Raw genomic sequence first — 15,822 nt, 5'->3', positions numbered from 1 at the left:
TTTTTGGGTCTTATGTGGGTGTATGATTTATTGCAGTATAATAAACATAACTGGATGTGTAATTTATATTCACTTTTCTTCCTTCATGCTTTGCTTTTCTTCTCTCTCTCTGTGTGTGTGTGTGCGTGCGTGTGTGCTTGTGTGTGTGCGTGTTTGTGTTATGCTAGATGGCTCATCCTCATCGTTTGGATTTCTCAAATTGATGCATTATTTTGTATCTCTTAGTTCAGGGACACACCTATTTTGAAAGTACAACAGGTGAATTTAATTTTGAGGAATATCAAGAAGAAATAATACACGCTCCTGAGTTTACCCGTGCAATTTAGCAATATTTAAAACCTACAATGTCCATTTCCTCTAATTATTTCAGATATCTTACGTGCTCTTCCTGTTGGTATGTGGCTCTGGCTCGAGGTTCGTGTTGGTATGTGGAACAAATTGGTTGCCAACCTGGGACATGAGGAAAATTGCTTTTGTAGACAGGACCAGTGAGATGGATGGCTTATTTACTGATTTTGTGCTTTGATCTGGTTTGGATTTCCTCCGCTCACTTGCTCTTCCTGTGTAGCTCAACACTGCATCGCTCGGTTCGTTTGCTTGCTTCCTTTGCTTGGCTCAGGGAGGAGAAGGCCAGGACTAGCGACAAGGACCTAAGGGTCTTGCGTCACGGCCTTTGCCTAGAAGGCGAAGACCCAAAACTAAATTCTTTGTTTTTAACTTCCAAAAAATTACATGGTACATAACTATTAGTAGACTTTAGATCTCAACCATTATAATCTAGATCAATTGATCTTTGCCAAGCTTTTTTTGATATGTATACTACAAATTTATTTTCCAATCTAAGTACACAAAGTTTTCTTTTAAAGAGCTGAGTAAGTTATAAGAAAGAAGAAGGAGTCCGACTTCTCCTTTTGGTATTGAACATAATCACATGTATTTTGATTGGACTCTTCCTTAGGGTCTTCTTTTTTTTTATTTGGATTCTTTTTTTAGTCTACCATAAGATGGCTACCGAAAACCTTGTGGTTGTCGTGTTACGCGGCTAAGTTTTTTAGTAGAAAGGCATTGATCTATCTGTACTTTTTTTTGAGAATGATATGTGACATGTTAAACTATTTGTACATGGTAATATTTATAAGTAACGCCACATTTTTAAATCTCATCTGTTAATATGTGAAATTTATGGTTCAGATATTTTAATCTACGTGGTCAAACATGATGGCTTGTTTGCCTTTTGTTTGAAGTATTTAACACTCCAAATATATGAACATGTTAAACTATTTGCTCTGTATGTAGTCTACGTTAGAATCTCGAAAAAGACTTATATTTAGGAATGGAGGGATTAGATAGCACCTGTATAAAAATGCTTTCAGGTGTTATCTATCGTTTGTGATGCAGTGCAAAACTGTTCTATATTCTTAAACCACTTTCTTTTATTTTGTGCATCAGATGAGTCAGTATAGGTCATTGAATTACATTTTTTTATACATTGCAATTAAAGTGGAATTCAATTTTTTATACATGCATTATGTTTATACATGCGATAAGCAAGTTTTTAAAAAAGCCCGTGGCAACGCACGGGCATTCTACTAGTAATAATAAAGCACGGATTGACTCTGTGGGTTCACCGTCACAATACGTTTTCTTCTCATGTCATAATACGCTTTTACGATTTTTATATAGATAAAATCGTAATATAAACGAGGTGGTACTAATTTGAGGTCATAAAAAATAGCCGGCGGCCTGCACGCTCCAGTGGGCCGATCTGGGCCTGCTACACAACCGACTAGCAAAAACTCCAGTGGGCCGATCTGGGCCTGCTACACAACCGACTAGCAAAAAGTAAAAATAAAGTTCAGGAGTGATGTTCGAACCCATGCCGTCCCGTTAGATACTGAAGACAACGACCAACTGAGATACAATTTATTCATGCCAAGTAATGGGTTGGTTGCCTAATAGTCCCACCTCGGTTCTTTACATGAAATTCTACTGATTTATATACGTTTACAGAGTTTCCTATAGCAGGCCTCGAGAACCAAGAACCAAAGGAAAAATCGATAATAACTCGATAAAGGAGGAGGGAGATGCCGGTGCTTTAAATGAATTTGTGGGCTGATGGAGGAAAGAACATCCCTGATGGATGGGGAAGGAAGGAGCGATACGACGACACTGCTGGACATGCAACGCTGCTTTCAAAGAGAGATTTGTGGGCTTGCTTGCATGGGGAATAAATAAGTACAAGATTTCATATATTAACTTACTTAGAGGAGGGAAGGACGAGATGCCCGCGCCGTGAATTTGAGCTACTTTGTGTTTTCGACCACATGTCATTATGTGCATGATCATTTTATTTTCAATATGTACACAGAATAATTACTCACACAGCTAATCATGATTGTAAAACTTGAGGCCTATCAGGAGTAAATATATCTATGACTGCATTACTTGGAGCTAATATATACGACACAGGCAGACAGATTGGGATATCTATATGACTTAGATAGGATGGAGAAGGCATAGGAAATCATCCATGAAAATTAAGTGACTTCCCAGCCGTTGTCATTGAGCTTCATCGCGTGGGACCTTTGTTATTTGATACAAATTTATCCAACAATAATTTTTTGTATCATATATTGCATGTCATGAGAAAAGAGCAATTATATACAATGCAAGATGGCGCAGGCATCAAGTGAAGATGAGATAAGGATGGCGTTCACCATTATTAAAAAACCGTAGAATTACAATTCGGAGAAAGGACGAGCTCATGAAAGCAGAGTTATAAATATGATGACCAAAGTCATTGCCTTAGGATTGACCATGTTTATCATGAATAAATGGACAATGTAGCTATCATCAGCGACAATGGCGAGGATGAGAGGCGGTAATATGGATGGGTTGCCGTTAGGGACGTGCAAGGATTTTTTTTCCTGTTGCAACAGACGGGCACATTTCCTAGAACACAAGGAGTACTAGAGCAGGGGTAGGAAGATGAGTTCGTGGGTCCATCTGTGTACGTTAACTATTTTGTTTGGTCGAATAGTTAAAAAAAACTCTTCCCAATCAAGCAACCAACTACGTGTAAAAATTACCAAACAAAAATATGTTAAAAAATGTTAATTTACAAAGAAAATTTCCAATTTTCATGAAAATGTTAACTATTCTTCAAATGGTGTTACATTTTTAATGAATACATTAAATTTTATTAAAAATAAGGAAATTTCCATGTTAGACATAATTACCAATGTTTATTAAAATTGGATATGAAAAATGGTTTAAAATGACACATGAAGCAGGTTGTGCCCCTTTTATCACCCGCTGCAACGCGTGGGCATTTGTACTATTTTTTTAATAATAAAGCACGGATTGACTCCGTGGGTTCACCGTCACAATACGCTTTCTTCCCATAAATTTACGCTTTCAGTTTGCACAAGCCGCTGCTAACGAGGTTGTACTAAAATAACGTACATGTCCGATTTTTCTTTCCGGCACGTTCATGGGCCAAATGGGTCAAGCTGAGCCTGCCTTTCTTTTCCCTTGTTCGTTGGAAGTCTATATTTACCCGCTGCCACCCCTAAGTAAAAGAAAAAAACTGTCGTCGTTTGGTATATTCACCCCGTGATTCGATCTAATCGATGCGGGTCAACGAGCAGGGGGGCGTCAGGCGGCTCCGGATCGAGCGACATCCGCAAAGGGCGGCGGCGGCACACGGGCTCGACGCGCAAAAAGACGGTGGCATCCGGATCCAGGCGCGCGGCTTAGGGGTTCTGCGGGGCGGCGCCATGGTTGCTCCGATGACGAGGATGTGGCACTCCCCTTCTGGTGCGGCGCACGGGGGAAGGAGGAAGGGATTGACCCAAGACGGGGGCTGAGGCCGGCATCGCCTTCTACACAAGCCTCACCACTGTAGAAGGTTACCCCCGGCACCTTCAAGCTCACCACCGGCGTAATAGTCATCCTCGACGCCGTCAGCTCTGTACAAGGCACCAATCGGCATCTTCGACGGCCACAAGTTCTCCTACTATGCCTCCGTCCCCTCCGCCAGCATTGTTTGGGTGCGACGACATGGATGTCCGGCACCTCGGCCAGCAGCGACCGCGCCCATGGTGGGCATGCACGCTAAGCTACCAAGCACACAGCTCGATTCGATTGATCTACAGGAACTAGCGGCACTTGCGCATCTCGCCGGATACTCCCCTCCGTGAAGCTAGCTTGGGGCTCTGATTGACCTCCTTTTGTTGAATACGACAAAAATACAAAGCAAAGCTTCACCTAAGTGCACGAATTCTTTAATAAGTACGGTTGCTGCAATGAATTAACGACCTAGGAGCTGTTTGGTTACAACGAGGTAATTCATTATTCATGTTTGTTCACAATTATTTAATTTTCACTGTTTTGGATCCTGTATTATGCACAATATAATTTGTAGAATGTTTTATCTTTGCATATAAGGGAAATAATGATCCAAAATTGGAGAAGATGGTGAAAACCAAATGTTTATGTGATTTGATATGATGTACTTAGTAATTAACTTTTCCTACCTGCATCTTTTAAAGTGTCTAGATCATGTTTTCGTCAGCTCCGGCATCTTCAAGAGCTTTGTCATGCCCTATTATTTTCAATTTAGTCTGTGACCACATCAACTGCATTCGGTCGGTTCAATTCAATTCGTCATTTCTTTGTATATTTGATGCATTATTGACCGTAGCAACGCACGGACACATTTGCTAAGATGTGATGTGGGATGTGCTGTGCTATATAAAAGAAATAAAAGAAAGGACGCATGACAAGGAAATCCGAGAAGATCCGATAAATATATGGGATGTGGGCAGTATAATACATGCGTCTACAGACATTAAACACAAATGTTATTTACGCATTAAAAAAACTCTCCGTGTATTTTCTTTGATAAATACGTACGCTAACAATATATTCAAGCATTGCAACAGAAATATTTGCAAGCATCAACATATTTTTTTCAGATGGATTGTATATAACAAGCCAAGTGACCCGTTAGTAGAGGGATGGGAATTATAAGGCAGACAATGTTGACGAACAAAACTGGACAAGCATAGAGGAGGCATGAGAAGTTCCAAAGAAATATTTCACGTCAGAGTGAATAAAGGACGAGCTCGGGACGAAGGTGCGATGATGAGCTGAGGTCATGGAGGGGAGCTAACAATAGGAATGCCGTTGAACATGCCATAAGTTGGTGATGCTTGAACCGAAAACCGTCCATGATGCATGCATGTCTCCGTAGTGTGCTAATGTATCATCGTTTGTTCTTGTCATTTTCCTTTACCCATAATAACACCTCATTTCACGCATGTCATGAATAAATGGATTATCCCTAGCCCATTTTGCATGTACTTTTTAAATGTACATGCAAGCCATGTTGAAATAGAAGAGCTGGACTTGTGGAACAGATTATTAAATTCTATATCAGCTTTTCTAGATTATAAGAGCATGCAATATACTTTTCTCCCGTTGCAACGCACGGGCCCTTTTGCTAGTAATAACTAGTAAACGTGTACGTGCAACACACGTCTCGATCAAAGCAGCCTCTCAGATTTATGTGAGTACCGAATTCTTAATTCATATTCTAGAAATTTGGGGAAAAATAATATCTATAGTGCCCGCATCTCTAAAGGTCAAGTTTAATACAAACCATCATTTATCTTTTGATGATGGCATTTGAAGTTCAAGAAGACCAAAATGATCTTATAGTAAAGATTTCAGGATATCTAATTTTTCTTGTCTGAACTTGAAGGACTTATAATGAGTATAGGTATTGTCCAAGTGAACATGGAAGAGATGCAAAATTTTAGTAAAGATAAAAAAAATAGTTGTCCTGGAAAAACTAAATCTCGATCCCTCTTGGGTTCGGGCTACATGTTATCTTCACAAGTTGAATTGTTGGGCTCGACTACAACGCCACCAGTGGAAACACAGCGAGCTAAAAGAGTTCGCTAGTCAGGACTATTTTGCTCCCATTCCGAGTTTGTCTCATCTCATGTAGTGCAACATTCTGAACAAAAATGAAGAAATGGAATTTAACATATTTGTATGACCTGCATGCAACAAGCTACCTTTTTTCTAAGCTAAGCTTAGTTCTGGAAGGATTAAACATGAATTAAACTTTTCATATGAACATCCTAACTGTGGAGAAAAGTCTAGTGTTCTAGAATGACAAACTGTGCAATAAGTTAAAAATCCCTAAGTCATGTGCTACAATAATAATTGGTTAGCTAACCAGGAAAGAGAAAATAAAAACACGTGAAATATAGGAAGACGAAAGGCAGACAAAATAAATTTCTAATGAGATGCATATACCCTTAGGAAAATAAATCGCACCAATATCATGCCGGACACATAAGTAACTTGCAGACTAAAAATGAAGGAAATGCATAATGTGATGCAACTATGAGTACATATTCCATTTGAAGCAACCTCATGTCAGTTAACTCACAAAAATGAGGGGAAAAAGAACTATGGACACCGCCCGAGACGAAGTACAAGAAGAGTTGTTGGGGGACATAATCGCACGAGGAAGTGATGCCGTCTACTCGTTGTTTCTCAACGACACCGATGGTCTGGAAGCAGCTGGCTATGATTATGATGGCTCCGGTGACCTAATGGCGGTGCAAGAAGGAGACCGTGATGACGTCTCCGGTGACCGAACCGAGTCCGGCCAGGTATATATATTAGTTAAGCTTCTGCTGACTAGCTAATTGATGCATTCATTGTTTTGGTATGTACACATATTAATTAAGCCTTTGTTCTTTTTTCTAGCCCTCCGGATCGAGCACAACTTCGGTAAAGAGACGAGGCCCGAAGAAAAAGTTGAGCTCGGATGAAAAGTTTGAGATCATAGCAATCGCGCCCGACGGCCAACCGATTGAACCCCTCCAGACAAAGAGCACATTTGTTGCTCAGTGCGGGGTTTTGGTTAGGGAGAAGATCCCGATCAGCATCCAGCAATGGTTAAAGCCGTCTACAGAAGACCCTGACGTGTCTTATGTCAATGATATGCAGAAAAATGATCTTTGGACTGAGCTGAAGTCAAATTTCACCCTACCGCCAGAGGATGATCCAGAGAAGCCAGTTAAAGAGCAATTAATCAAGTCTTTTGCTCTTAAGAGGATGGCAGAACTATTCAGGAGGTGGAAGAAAGAGCTGAATAAGTTTGTCGAAAATAAAGAGACACCAGAATTCAAGGGCAGATATGAGAAGATCAGAGATCACTGGCCCGCATTTGTGGCCCACAAGACATCGGAAAAGAGTAAGAAGATGTCGGCGACAAACAAGCAAAATGCTGCGAAGAAGAAGCATCACCATCGCACGGGGTCAGGTGGCTACCTCGTAGCCCGGCCTAAGTGGGCCAAGACTGAGAATGATCTGGTTGATAAAGGGATCGAACCAGAGACAATTAACTGGCCAGACCGTTGTCGAACTTGGTTCTTCGGGGCTGGCGGAACCTTGGACCCTGTAACAGGGAAGTGCATTTGGACGAACGATCAAATGGACATACCAGTCAGGAAGCTTCAACAGTATATCGAAGCAGCGCAGCAAGGGAAGTTCTTTCCAGACAGAGAGAACGACGAGCTCACAATGGCCCTCGGGAATCCTGAGCACCCTAGACGGACACGAGGCACGCCAGGCTCCATTCCGTGGAAGGTTGGGTTTCTGGACACAGGCGGTTACAAATCCCAGGAGAGGAGGAAAAAATTGCAGCAGACCCAAATGCAGGCGCTGCAAGCAAGGGTACAAGCGATAGAGGAATGAGAAGCAAATCGCAGCAAACGTACTGCCGAAGCTTCCCCCGAAGCTACCCCGCCATCTCAGCGGAGAAGCAGCGTGGCTTCCACCGAGCTGCTTCAGCCGGAGCATGCCTTGACGGCTCCTGCCAGCTATCCCGTGGATGCTATCACGGAGTCTCAAAATTGCCACCTTATGACGCAATGGATGAATTTGAAGGTCAAGGCGGCTGTTGGCTCTGTTTATCCTACTGAACCCGACGCAACTTTTCACTGCCGGCCGATTCCAGAAGGATATGCTAGGGTGATGGTGGATGAAATAACAGAGGGATTTGAGGACCTCCAGCTTGACCACCCTACCGGTGAAGGGGAGACTAGGCTAGGTTCTGCTCTGAAGACTCCATGCCTATGGCGGAAGGAGCTCATCAACCTTCCGAACTGGACGCCTCCGCCTCCTCCTCCTCCGGCAAGTCAGGGCACTCCGCCTCCTCCACCGCCTCCTCCTCTGGCGAGTCAGGGCACTCCGCCTCCTCCACCGCCTCCTCCTCCGGCGAGTGACGTTCAGGGCACTCGACCGGCTCCTTCTCCGGCGCGTGGCGGCTCTCCGCCTCCTTCTCCGCCTGCGCCGACGCGCCCGAGCAGCCAGCCTCCTCCTTCTCCGCCTCGTCAGCAAGGGCGGAAGAGACCTGCCGCCGCTCCGGCTGCTCCGGCGCGTCGTAGTCCTTCTCCTCCTCCTCGTAAGCAAGTAAAGAAGACAACCTCTCCGTCTGCTCTGCCGACGTCTAGCAGTACAGCCAGAGGCGGGAGGAAATACAGATTTGGTCCTTCTCTGAAGACTCCAGAGAACTTACCATACGAGAGGACCCCGGAGGAGAACGCCGAGATCGCATGAGAAGAAGTGAGGAACTACTTTGAAGGGGTGAAAGCAAAGAAACATCCACCTCCGGAGGAGAAGGTAGATCCGGTGAAAGCGAAGCGCACTCTGGCTGCCCTGACAAAACCACCCAAGTCTCCGCCGAAAGGAAACTATGAGCGCATTATTGGAAAGGAATTTGCCGAAGCGGAGCGGTCGGGAAGTACTGTCAGTGATCAAAGGCTGAAAGAATGACGAGCGGGGAAACAAATTGCCCAGCTCGGCGAACAAGCGAAGCAATCGTGCCCCCCGCTCAAGGTGCCTAGCGACATCGTCGCTAATGATCCGAGGATGGTGCCCGGTTATAGCAATCTTGGCGATTACCTGCCCGACGATGTACATTATGATTTCATGGAGGTGCAGATACAATGATACGAGTACGGGAAGCCTCTCGTCAAAGATGAAAGATCTCTATCAACGATGATGCGAAGATTGCATGATTGGTACTTGAAAATCTGCAGAGACTCTGGGAGGAGGAGTACTTTGTATGTGAAAGTTAAAAAGGAGCATGACCTCATTGGAATTGAATTGTTGCCTATTCCATTCGAGGAGTTCTTTCAGTTTTTCAATCAATTGGCCCTCGATAAAACAACGGTCGCCTGCTACTGTCTGTAAGTAGTACTACTTCTGTCATTAAGTCTCTCTATATAGCTCAGCTCTTTCATTGCATGTATTTATAATCATCCTCACTATATTATGCAGATTGAAGATCGCCGAATTGAAGAAAAGACAAGTCGGTGATATTGGGTTCATTAACACATATCTCATAGATGCAAATCAGGTTAAAATTCATGCCGCAGATACCGAGGGCAACTTGCTACGATCGTTGGTAATAAATGAAAACAAATATATAATACTCTTTCCTTACAACTTCAAGTGAGTGTTACTGTCTTGTGCGTATTCGGTTTCCCTTATATATTAGTCAAGGTTATAGTAATGTAATTGATGAGTTATGCATGCATGTCCAGTTTCCACTATATTCTCCTAGAGATTAATCTTGAGCAGGGACTAGTAACCGTCTTAGACTCAAGACGAAAAGATCCCCATGACTATGCGGACATGACTCAAATGCTCGAGAAGTAAGTTAAATCGATCATTATCCACCATATCAGCAACTTTGTTCATTTCCTGATATATCAAGTAATTGTTTTCTTTGTCTGGCAGGGTTTGGAAAAAATTCACCAAAAAGCTCCAGGACTCCCGAAGAAGCTGCAATTTAGACACCCAAAAGTAAGTACTATAGTAGCATGTTCTGCGCATCTCCTATTGATTCAAGCGCTAGTTTCATCAATACCATTTGGCATTCTTGCTTATCAGTTTGATTGACCTCTATTTCTTGTAAAGTGGTTGTGGCAGGAACAAGGGAATGATTTCAGTGGATACTACGTTTGCGAGTCCATCCGCCACACGACCTGTGAGCGGGGCTACACTGACGAACAATATGAAGTACGTAAATAACAACATTCACAATTTTATTTTATTACCATCATTTGTGTTGAGTTTCATTCATTCATATATATATGTATTGACCCCCTTCTTCAAATTAGATGTTTCAGAAGCGGGATGAACTCCTAGCACCAGCTCGCATGCGAGCAATTCAAGAGGAATTGGCGGCATTCTTTCTTGACCACGTGATCGCTGAAGACGAAGAATACTATGTGGACAATGAGTCCGTATGATTATATTTGTAAGAGATAATTATTGTATATATGTAGCCGGTAGTGCCGGATAGATATACGAGAACTTGTTGTTCGACCAATCTCTCGGAGAAGGAGAGGTGGTCGATATCACTTCTCTCTGTATGCATATATGTTCATGACGATCTTCTGTTTCCTTCGTTTTCTTACTAGCTAGCTAGCGTGTCTAGTCCTCTCTATACGTATGTATAGTACGTAGCGTCGACCAAGCACGGACATAAGAGAGGACACTTCTCTCTATTAGTTATAGCTAGCTAACACAATATATGAAACACCTAAATTAACCCCCCAAAACCCCCCAACCCCCCTTTCAAAAAAAACAAAAACCACAGCCACAGAAAGGCTGACGCGTGGATGCCTATTGGTCCCGGTTGGTGCCACCAACCGGGACCAAACGTCCTCCTGCCTGGGCTCCGCGCACAGGCCACGTGGAGGCCCATCTATCCCGGTTCTAGATTGAACCGGGACTAAAGGGACAGGGCATTAGTACCGACCCTTTAGTCCCGGTTCAGGAACCGGGACAAAAGGCCCTTACGAACCGAGACAACATGCCCTTTTTCTACCAGTGCATCATCTTTCAACTTTGCTTTCTCAAGGAACGCATTAAAATTCAACGGAACAACAGTACGGGCCATCTATCTACAATCAAACATAAACAAGCAAGATACTATCAGGTACTAAGTTCATGATAAATTTAAGTTCAATTAATCATATTACTAAAGAACTCCCACTTAGATAGACATCCCTCTAATCCTCTAAGTGATTACGTGATCCAAATCAACTAAACCATGTCCGATCATCACGTGAGATGGAGTAGTTTCATTGGTGAACATCACTATGTTGATCATATCTACTATATGATTCACGCTCGACCTGTCGGTCTCCGTGTTCCGAGGCCATATCTGTATATACTTGGCTCGTCAAGTATAACCTGAGTATTCTGCATGTACAACTGTTTTGCACCCGTTGTATTTGAACGTAGAGCCTATCACACCCGATCATCACGTGGTGTCTTAGCACGAAGAACTTTCACAACGGTGCATACTCAGGGAGAACACTTCTTGATAATTAGTGAGAGATCATCTTAAAATGCTATCGTCAAACAAAGCAAGATAAGATGCATAAAAGATAAACATCACATGCAATCAATATAAGTGATATGATATGGCCATCATCATCTTGTGCTTGTGATCTCCATCTTCGAAGCACCGTCATGATCACCATTGTCACCGGCGCGACACCTTGATCATCATCGTAGCATCGTTGTCATCTCGCCAATCTTATGCTTCCACGACTATCGCTACCGCTTAGTGATAAAGTAAAGCATTACAACGTAACTGCATTGCATACAATAAAGCGACAACCATATGGCTCCTGCCAGTTGCCGATAACTCGGTTACAAAACATGATCATCTCATACAATAAAATTTTAGCATCATGTCTTGACCATATCACATCACAACATGCCCTGCAAAAACAAGTTAGACGTCTTCTACTTTGTTGTTGCAAGTTTTACGTTGCTTCTACGGGCTTAAGCAAGAACCAATCTTATCTACGCATCAAAACCACAACGATAGTTTGTCAAGTTGGTGCTATTTTAACCTTCGCAAGGACCAGGCGTAGCCACACTCAGTTCAACTAAAGTTGGAGAAACTGACACCCGCCAGCCACCTGTGTGCAAAGCACATCGGTAGAACCAGTCTCGCGTAAGCGTACGCGTAATGTCGGTCCGGGCCGCTTCATCCAACAATACCGCCAAACCAAAGTATGACATGCTGGTAAGCAGTATGACTTATATCGCCCACAACTCACTTGTGTTCTACTCGTGCATATAACATTAACACATAAAACCTGGCTCGGATGCCACTGTTGGGGAACGTAGTAATTTCAAAAAATTTCCTACGCACACGCAAGATCATGGTGATGCATAGCAACGAGAGGGGAGAGTGTGATCTACGTACCCTCATAGACCGACAGCGGAAGCGTTATGACAACGCGGTTGATGTAGTCGTACGTCTTCACGGCCCGACCGATCAAGCACTGAAACTACGGCACCTCCGAGTTTTAGCACACGTTCAGCTCGATGACGATCCCCGGACTCCAATCCAGCAAAGTGTCGGGGAAGAGTTCCGTCAGCACGATGGCGTGGTGACGATCTTGATGTTCTACCGTCGTAGGGCTTCGCCTAAGCACCGCTACAATATTATCGAGGAGTATGGTGGAAGGGGGCACCGCACACGGCTAAGAAAACGATCACGTGGATCAACTTGTGTGTCTAGGGGTGCCCCCTGCCCTCGTATATAAAGGAGCAAGAGGAGAAGGCCGGCTGGCCCTAGGGCGCGCCAAGGAGGAGGAGTCCTCCTCCTAGTAGGAGTAGGACTCCCCTCTTTCCTACTCCTACTAGGAGGGGGAAAGGAAGGGGGAGAGGGAGAAGGAAAGGGGAGCGCCGCCCCCCTCTCCTAGTCCAATTCGGACCAGAGGGGGAGGGGGCGCGTGGCCCACCCTGGCCGCCCCTCTCTCTCTCCACTAGGGCCCATGAGGCCCATTACTTCTCCCGGGGGGGTTTCGGTAACCCTCCGGCACTCCGGTTTTCTCCCAAATCATCCGGAACACTTCCGGTGTCCTAATATAGCCGTCCAATATATCAATCTTTATGTCTCGACCATTTCGAGACTCCTCGTCATGTCCGTGATCACATCCGGGACTCCGAACTAACTTCGGTACATCAAAACTCATAAACTCATAATATAACTGTCATCGAAACCTTAAGCGTGCGGACCCTACGGGTTCGAGAACAATGTAGACATGACCGAGACATGTCTCCGGTCAATAACCAATAGCGGAACCTGGATGCTCATATTGGCTCCCACATATTCTACGAAGATCTTTATCGGTCAGACCGCATAACAACATACGTTGTTCCCTTTGTCATCGGTATGTTACTTGCCCGAGATTCGATCATCGGTATCTCAATACCTAGTTCAATCTCGTTACTGGCAAGTCTCTTTACTCGTTTCGTAATACACCATATCGCAACTAACTCATTAGTTGCAATGCTTGCAAGGCTTATGTGATGTGCATTACTGAGAGGGCCCAGAGATACCTCTCCGATAATCGGAGTGACAAATCCTAATCTCGAAATACGCCAACCCAACATTTACCTTTGGAGACACTTGTAGAGCTCCTTTATAATCACCCAGTTACGTTGTGACGTTTGGTAGCACACAAAGTGTTCCTCCGGTAAATGGGAGTTGCATAATCTCATAGTCATAGGAACATGTATAAGTCATGAAGAAAGCAATAGCAACATACTAAACGATCGGGTGCTAAGCTAATGGAATGGGTCATGTCAATCACATCATTCTCCTAATAATGTGATCTCGTTAATCAAATGACAACACATGCCTATGGTTAGGAAACATAACCATCTTTGATTAATGAGCTAGTCAAGTAGAGGCATACTAGTGACGTTTAGTTTGTCTATGTATTCACACAAGTATTATGTTTCCGGATAATACAATTCTAGCATGAATAATAAACATTTATCATGATATAAGGAAATAAAATAATAACATTCTTATTTCCTCTAGGGCATATTTCCTTCAGTACGGGTGGCACACGAGGAGGTAGGAGTGGTAGTGACGAGGAGGCAGGAGTGGTGCGCGTGGAGGACGGACGAATATTGGCGGTAGTGGACGAGGAGACATTCTTAGAGGGCATGGGGGGGGGGGCGGTCGGGTACCAGTGGCCGTGGTCGTAGGACAAGAAGGGTTGATAGAAGAAGACCTATTGACATCTTGCTTAACCCAGATGGTTGAAATAATGTGAATGGTACTTGTTATTTGGTCTTGTTTATTTGTTTTTCTTGCATACATACATGTTATTTTACTTTACTAACTACCAAATTTGTCTTTATAGGCATGGCTTCTTCCGGTTCCGTGATGAGGCCACCGTGTGCTAACCACGAGGACATGCCTGACAAGTGGACAGACGCCGAGTTGGATAAGGTGAAGGACAAAGATATGAGAACTCCATCATGTTGGTGTGGAGATGTTTGCAAAGTTAAGGTACCCACCGACCGTAAGAAATCATGGACGGAAGGAAGAAGATATTTTGTTTGTCCCAGCTATGCCTACGATCGTCCTCGTCTAGCTCACGCCTATGATGTACTGCCGGTAAGTTGTTCTAGTTCAAAGAGTATTCAACCGTTGCTACAACTTGAACCTATCTTACAAATGACCACATTTGTTCTTTATTCGTACGTAGTCGCCGCCTCCACTTTGTAAGTACTTCACATGGATAGATCAAGATGTGCCAGAAGACGTTAAGAAAGATCAATATCGAGATTGTCTAAGGAGGCAGCGGTTGTTTGAAGAAGCATTTCAGAGAGGTTTGGAGGAAGAGTATCGTGAAAAGGAGAGGATGGAGCGAAAGAAGCGTGAGGAGGAGAGGGCACGCAAGGAGAAGATTGCTCGTCAAGAGGAGAGAGCAAGAAAGCTTGCAAGGGCTCGTGAAGCCCAAGAGGAGGATGAGGTACGCGACAAGAAAGGAAAGTGGCGTCGTGTGACCCAATAAGTCCTTCGTTTCAAAACACTAGTCGTGAACTATGTCTTCGGTTCGAGAAACATGTGATGAACTATGTACTTTATTTGTGAAACCTGTCATGAACTATGTAGTCGATTTGTGAAACTTGTGGTGAAACTATCTCATGAACTATGTTTTGTTGTGCTATTGTTGTGACTTGACTTGTCTTCAAATGATTACGAAGAAAAACATAGTACACTCTGCTCTGCTTCGCACCCTACCGCCAGCGCACACGGCGGTAGCCTATGAAACCCTACCGCCAAGGCCTACGGCGGTAGGGTGGCGACCCAACCACACTTTTCCTGTGACCAAAAAGGCAACATTTCTTATGGTAGGGTTGGCCACCCTACCGCCAGGGGTCATGGCGGTAGGGTTGGCCACCCAACTGCACTTTTCCTATGACCAAAAAGGCAACATTTCTCACGGTAGGGTTGGCCACCCTACCGCCTGGGACTATGGCGGTAGGGTTGGCCACCCTACCGCCTGGGACTATGGCGGTAGGGTTGGCCACCCTACCGCCTGGGACTATGGCGGTAGGGTTGGCCACCCAAATGCACTTTTCCTGTAACCAAAACGGCAATATTTCTGACGGTAGGGTTGGCCACCCTACCGCCACAGATCCCAGCGGTAGGTTGCAAGAGCCTACCGCCATAGCCCGCGACGGTAGGTCCCTTTGCCACGTGTCCACAGCCGTTAACGACCTGACGATGTCAGGGAACCTATCGCCAGGTCAGGCGGCGGTAGCCTGTATATCTCTACCGCTATGGTCTTTTGCGGTAGCAAAAGGGTCAAATCTTGAAAAAAATTCCAACAGGGGTCAGATCTTGATTTCATATGGCGAAAGGGTCAAAACATGAAATTTACCTCCCGTGAT

The 15,822-nt window shown here is 44.2% G+C and overlaps 1 protein-coding gene across 1 annotated transcript; it reads left to right on the top strand.

The window, feature by feature from the left end:
• The first annotated feature begins 14,284 nt into the window (after nucleotides 1–14,284).
• On the top strand, nucleotides 14,285–14,939 carry LOC147961085 (uncharacterized). Its single transcript, XM_087533666.1, has 2 exons — nucleotides 14,285–14,539; nucleotides 14,631–14,939. The coding sequence occupies exons 1-2, from the start codon at nucleotides 14,285–14,287 to the stop codon at nucleotides 14,937–14,939; spliced, it is 564 nt and encodes a 187-aa protein (XP_087389792.1).
• The last annotated feature ends 883 nt before the right edge of the window (nucleotides 14,940–15,822 follow it).

Source organism: Triticum urartu, chromosome 7A (assembly GCF_056163025.1).
Source record: "Triticum urartu cultivar PI428250 chromosome 7A, HENAU_Tu73, whole genome shotgun sequence".
In the NCBI taxonomy this organism is placed as follows: Eukaryota; Viridiplantae; Streptophyta; class Magnoliopsida; order Poales; family Poaceae; genus Triticum; species Triticum urartu.
The sequence above is the reverse complement of the archived record's forward strand: the minus strand, read 5'-3'. Positions and strand labels throughout refer to the sequence as shown.

Bases quoted from the DNA above. Each gene is read 5' to 3' on its own strand.
- LOC147961085 (XM_087533666.1), top strand. From the start codon at position 14,285: ATGGCTTCTTCCGGTTCCGTGATGAGGCCACCGTGTGCTAACCACGAG. The intron at 14,540-14,630 runs GTAAGTTGTTCT...ATTCGTACGTAG, and splicing joins ACGCCTATGATGTACTGCCG to TCGCCGCCTCCACTTTGTAA.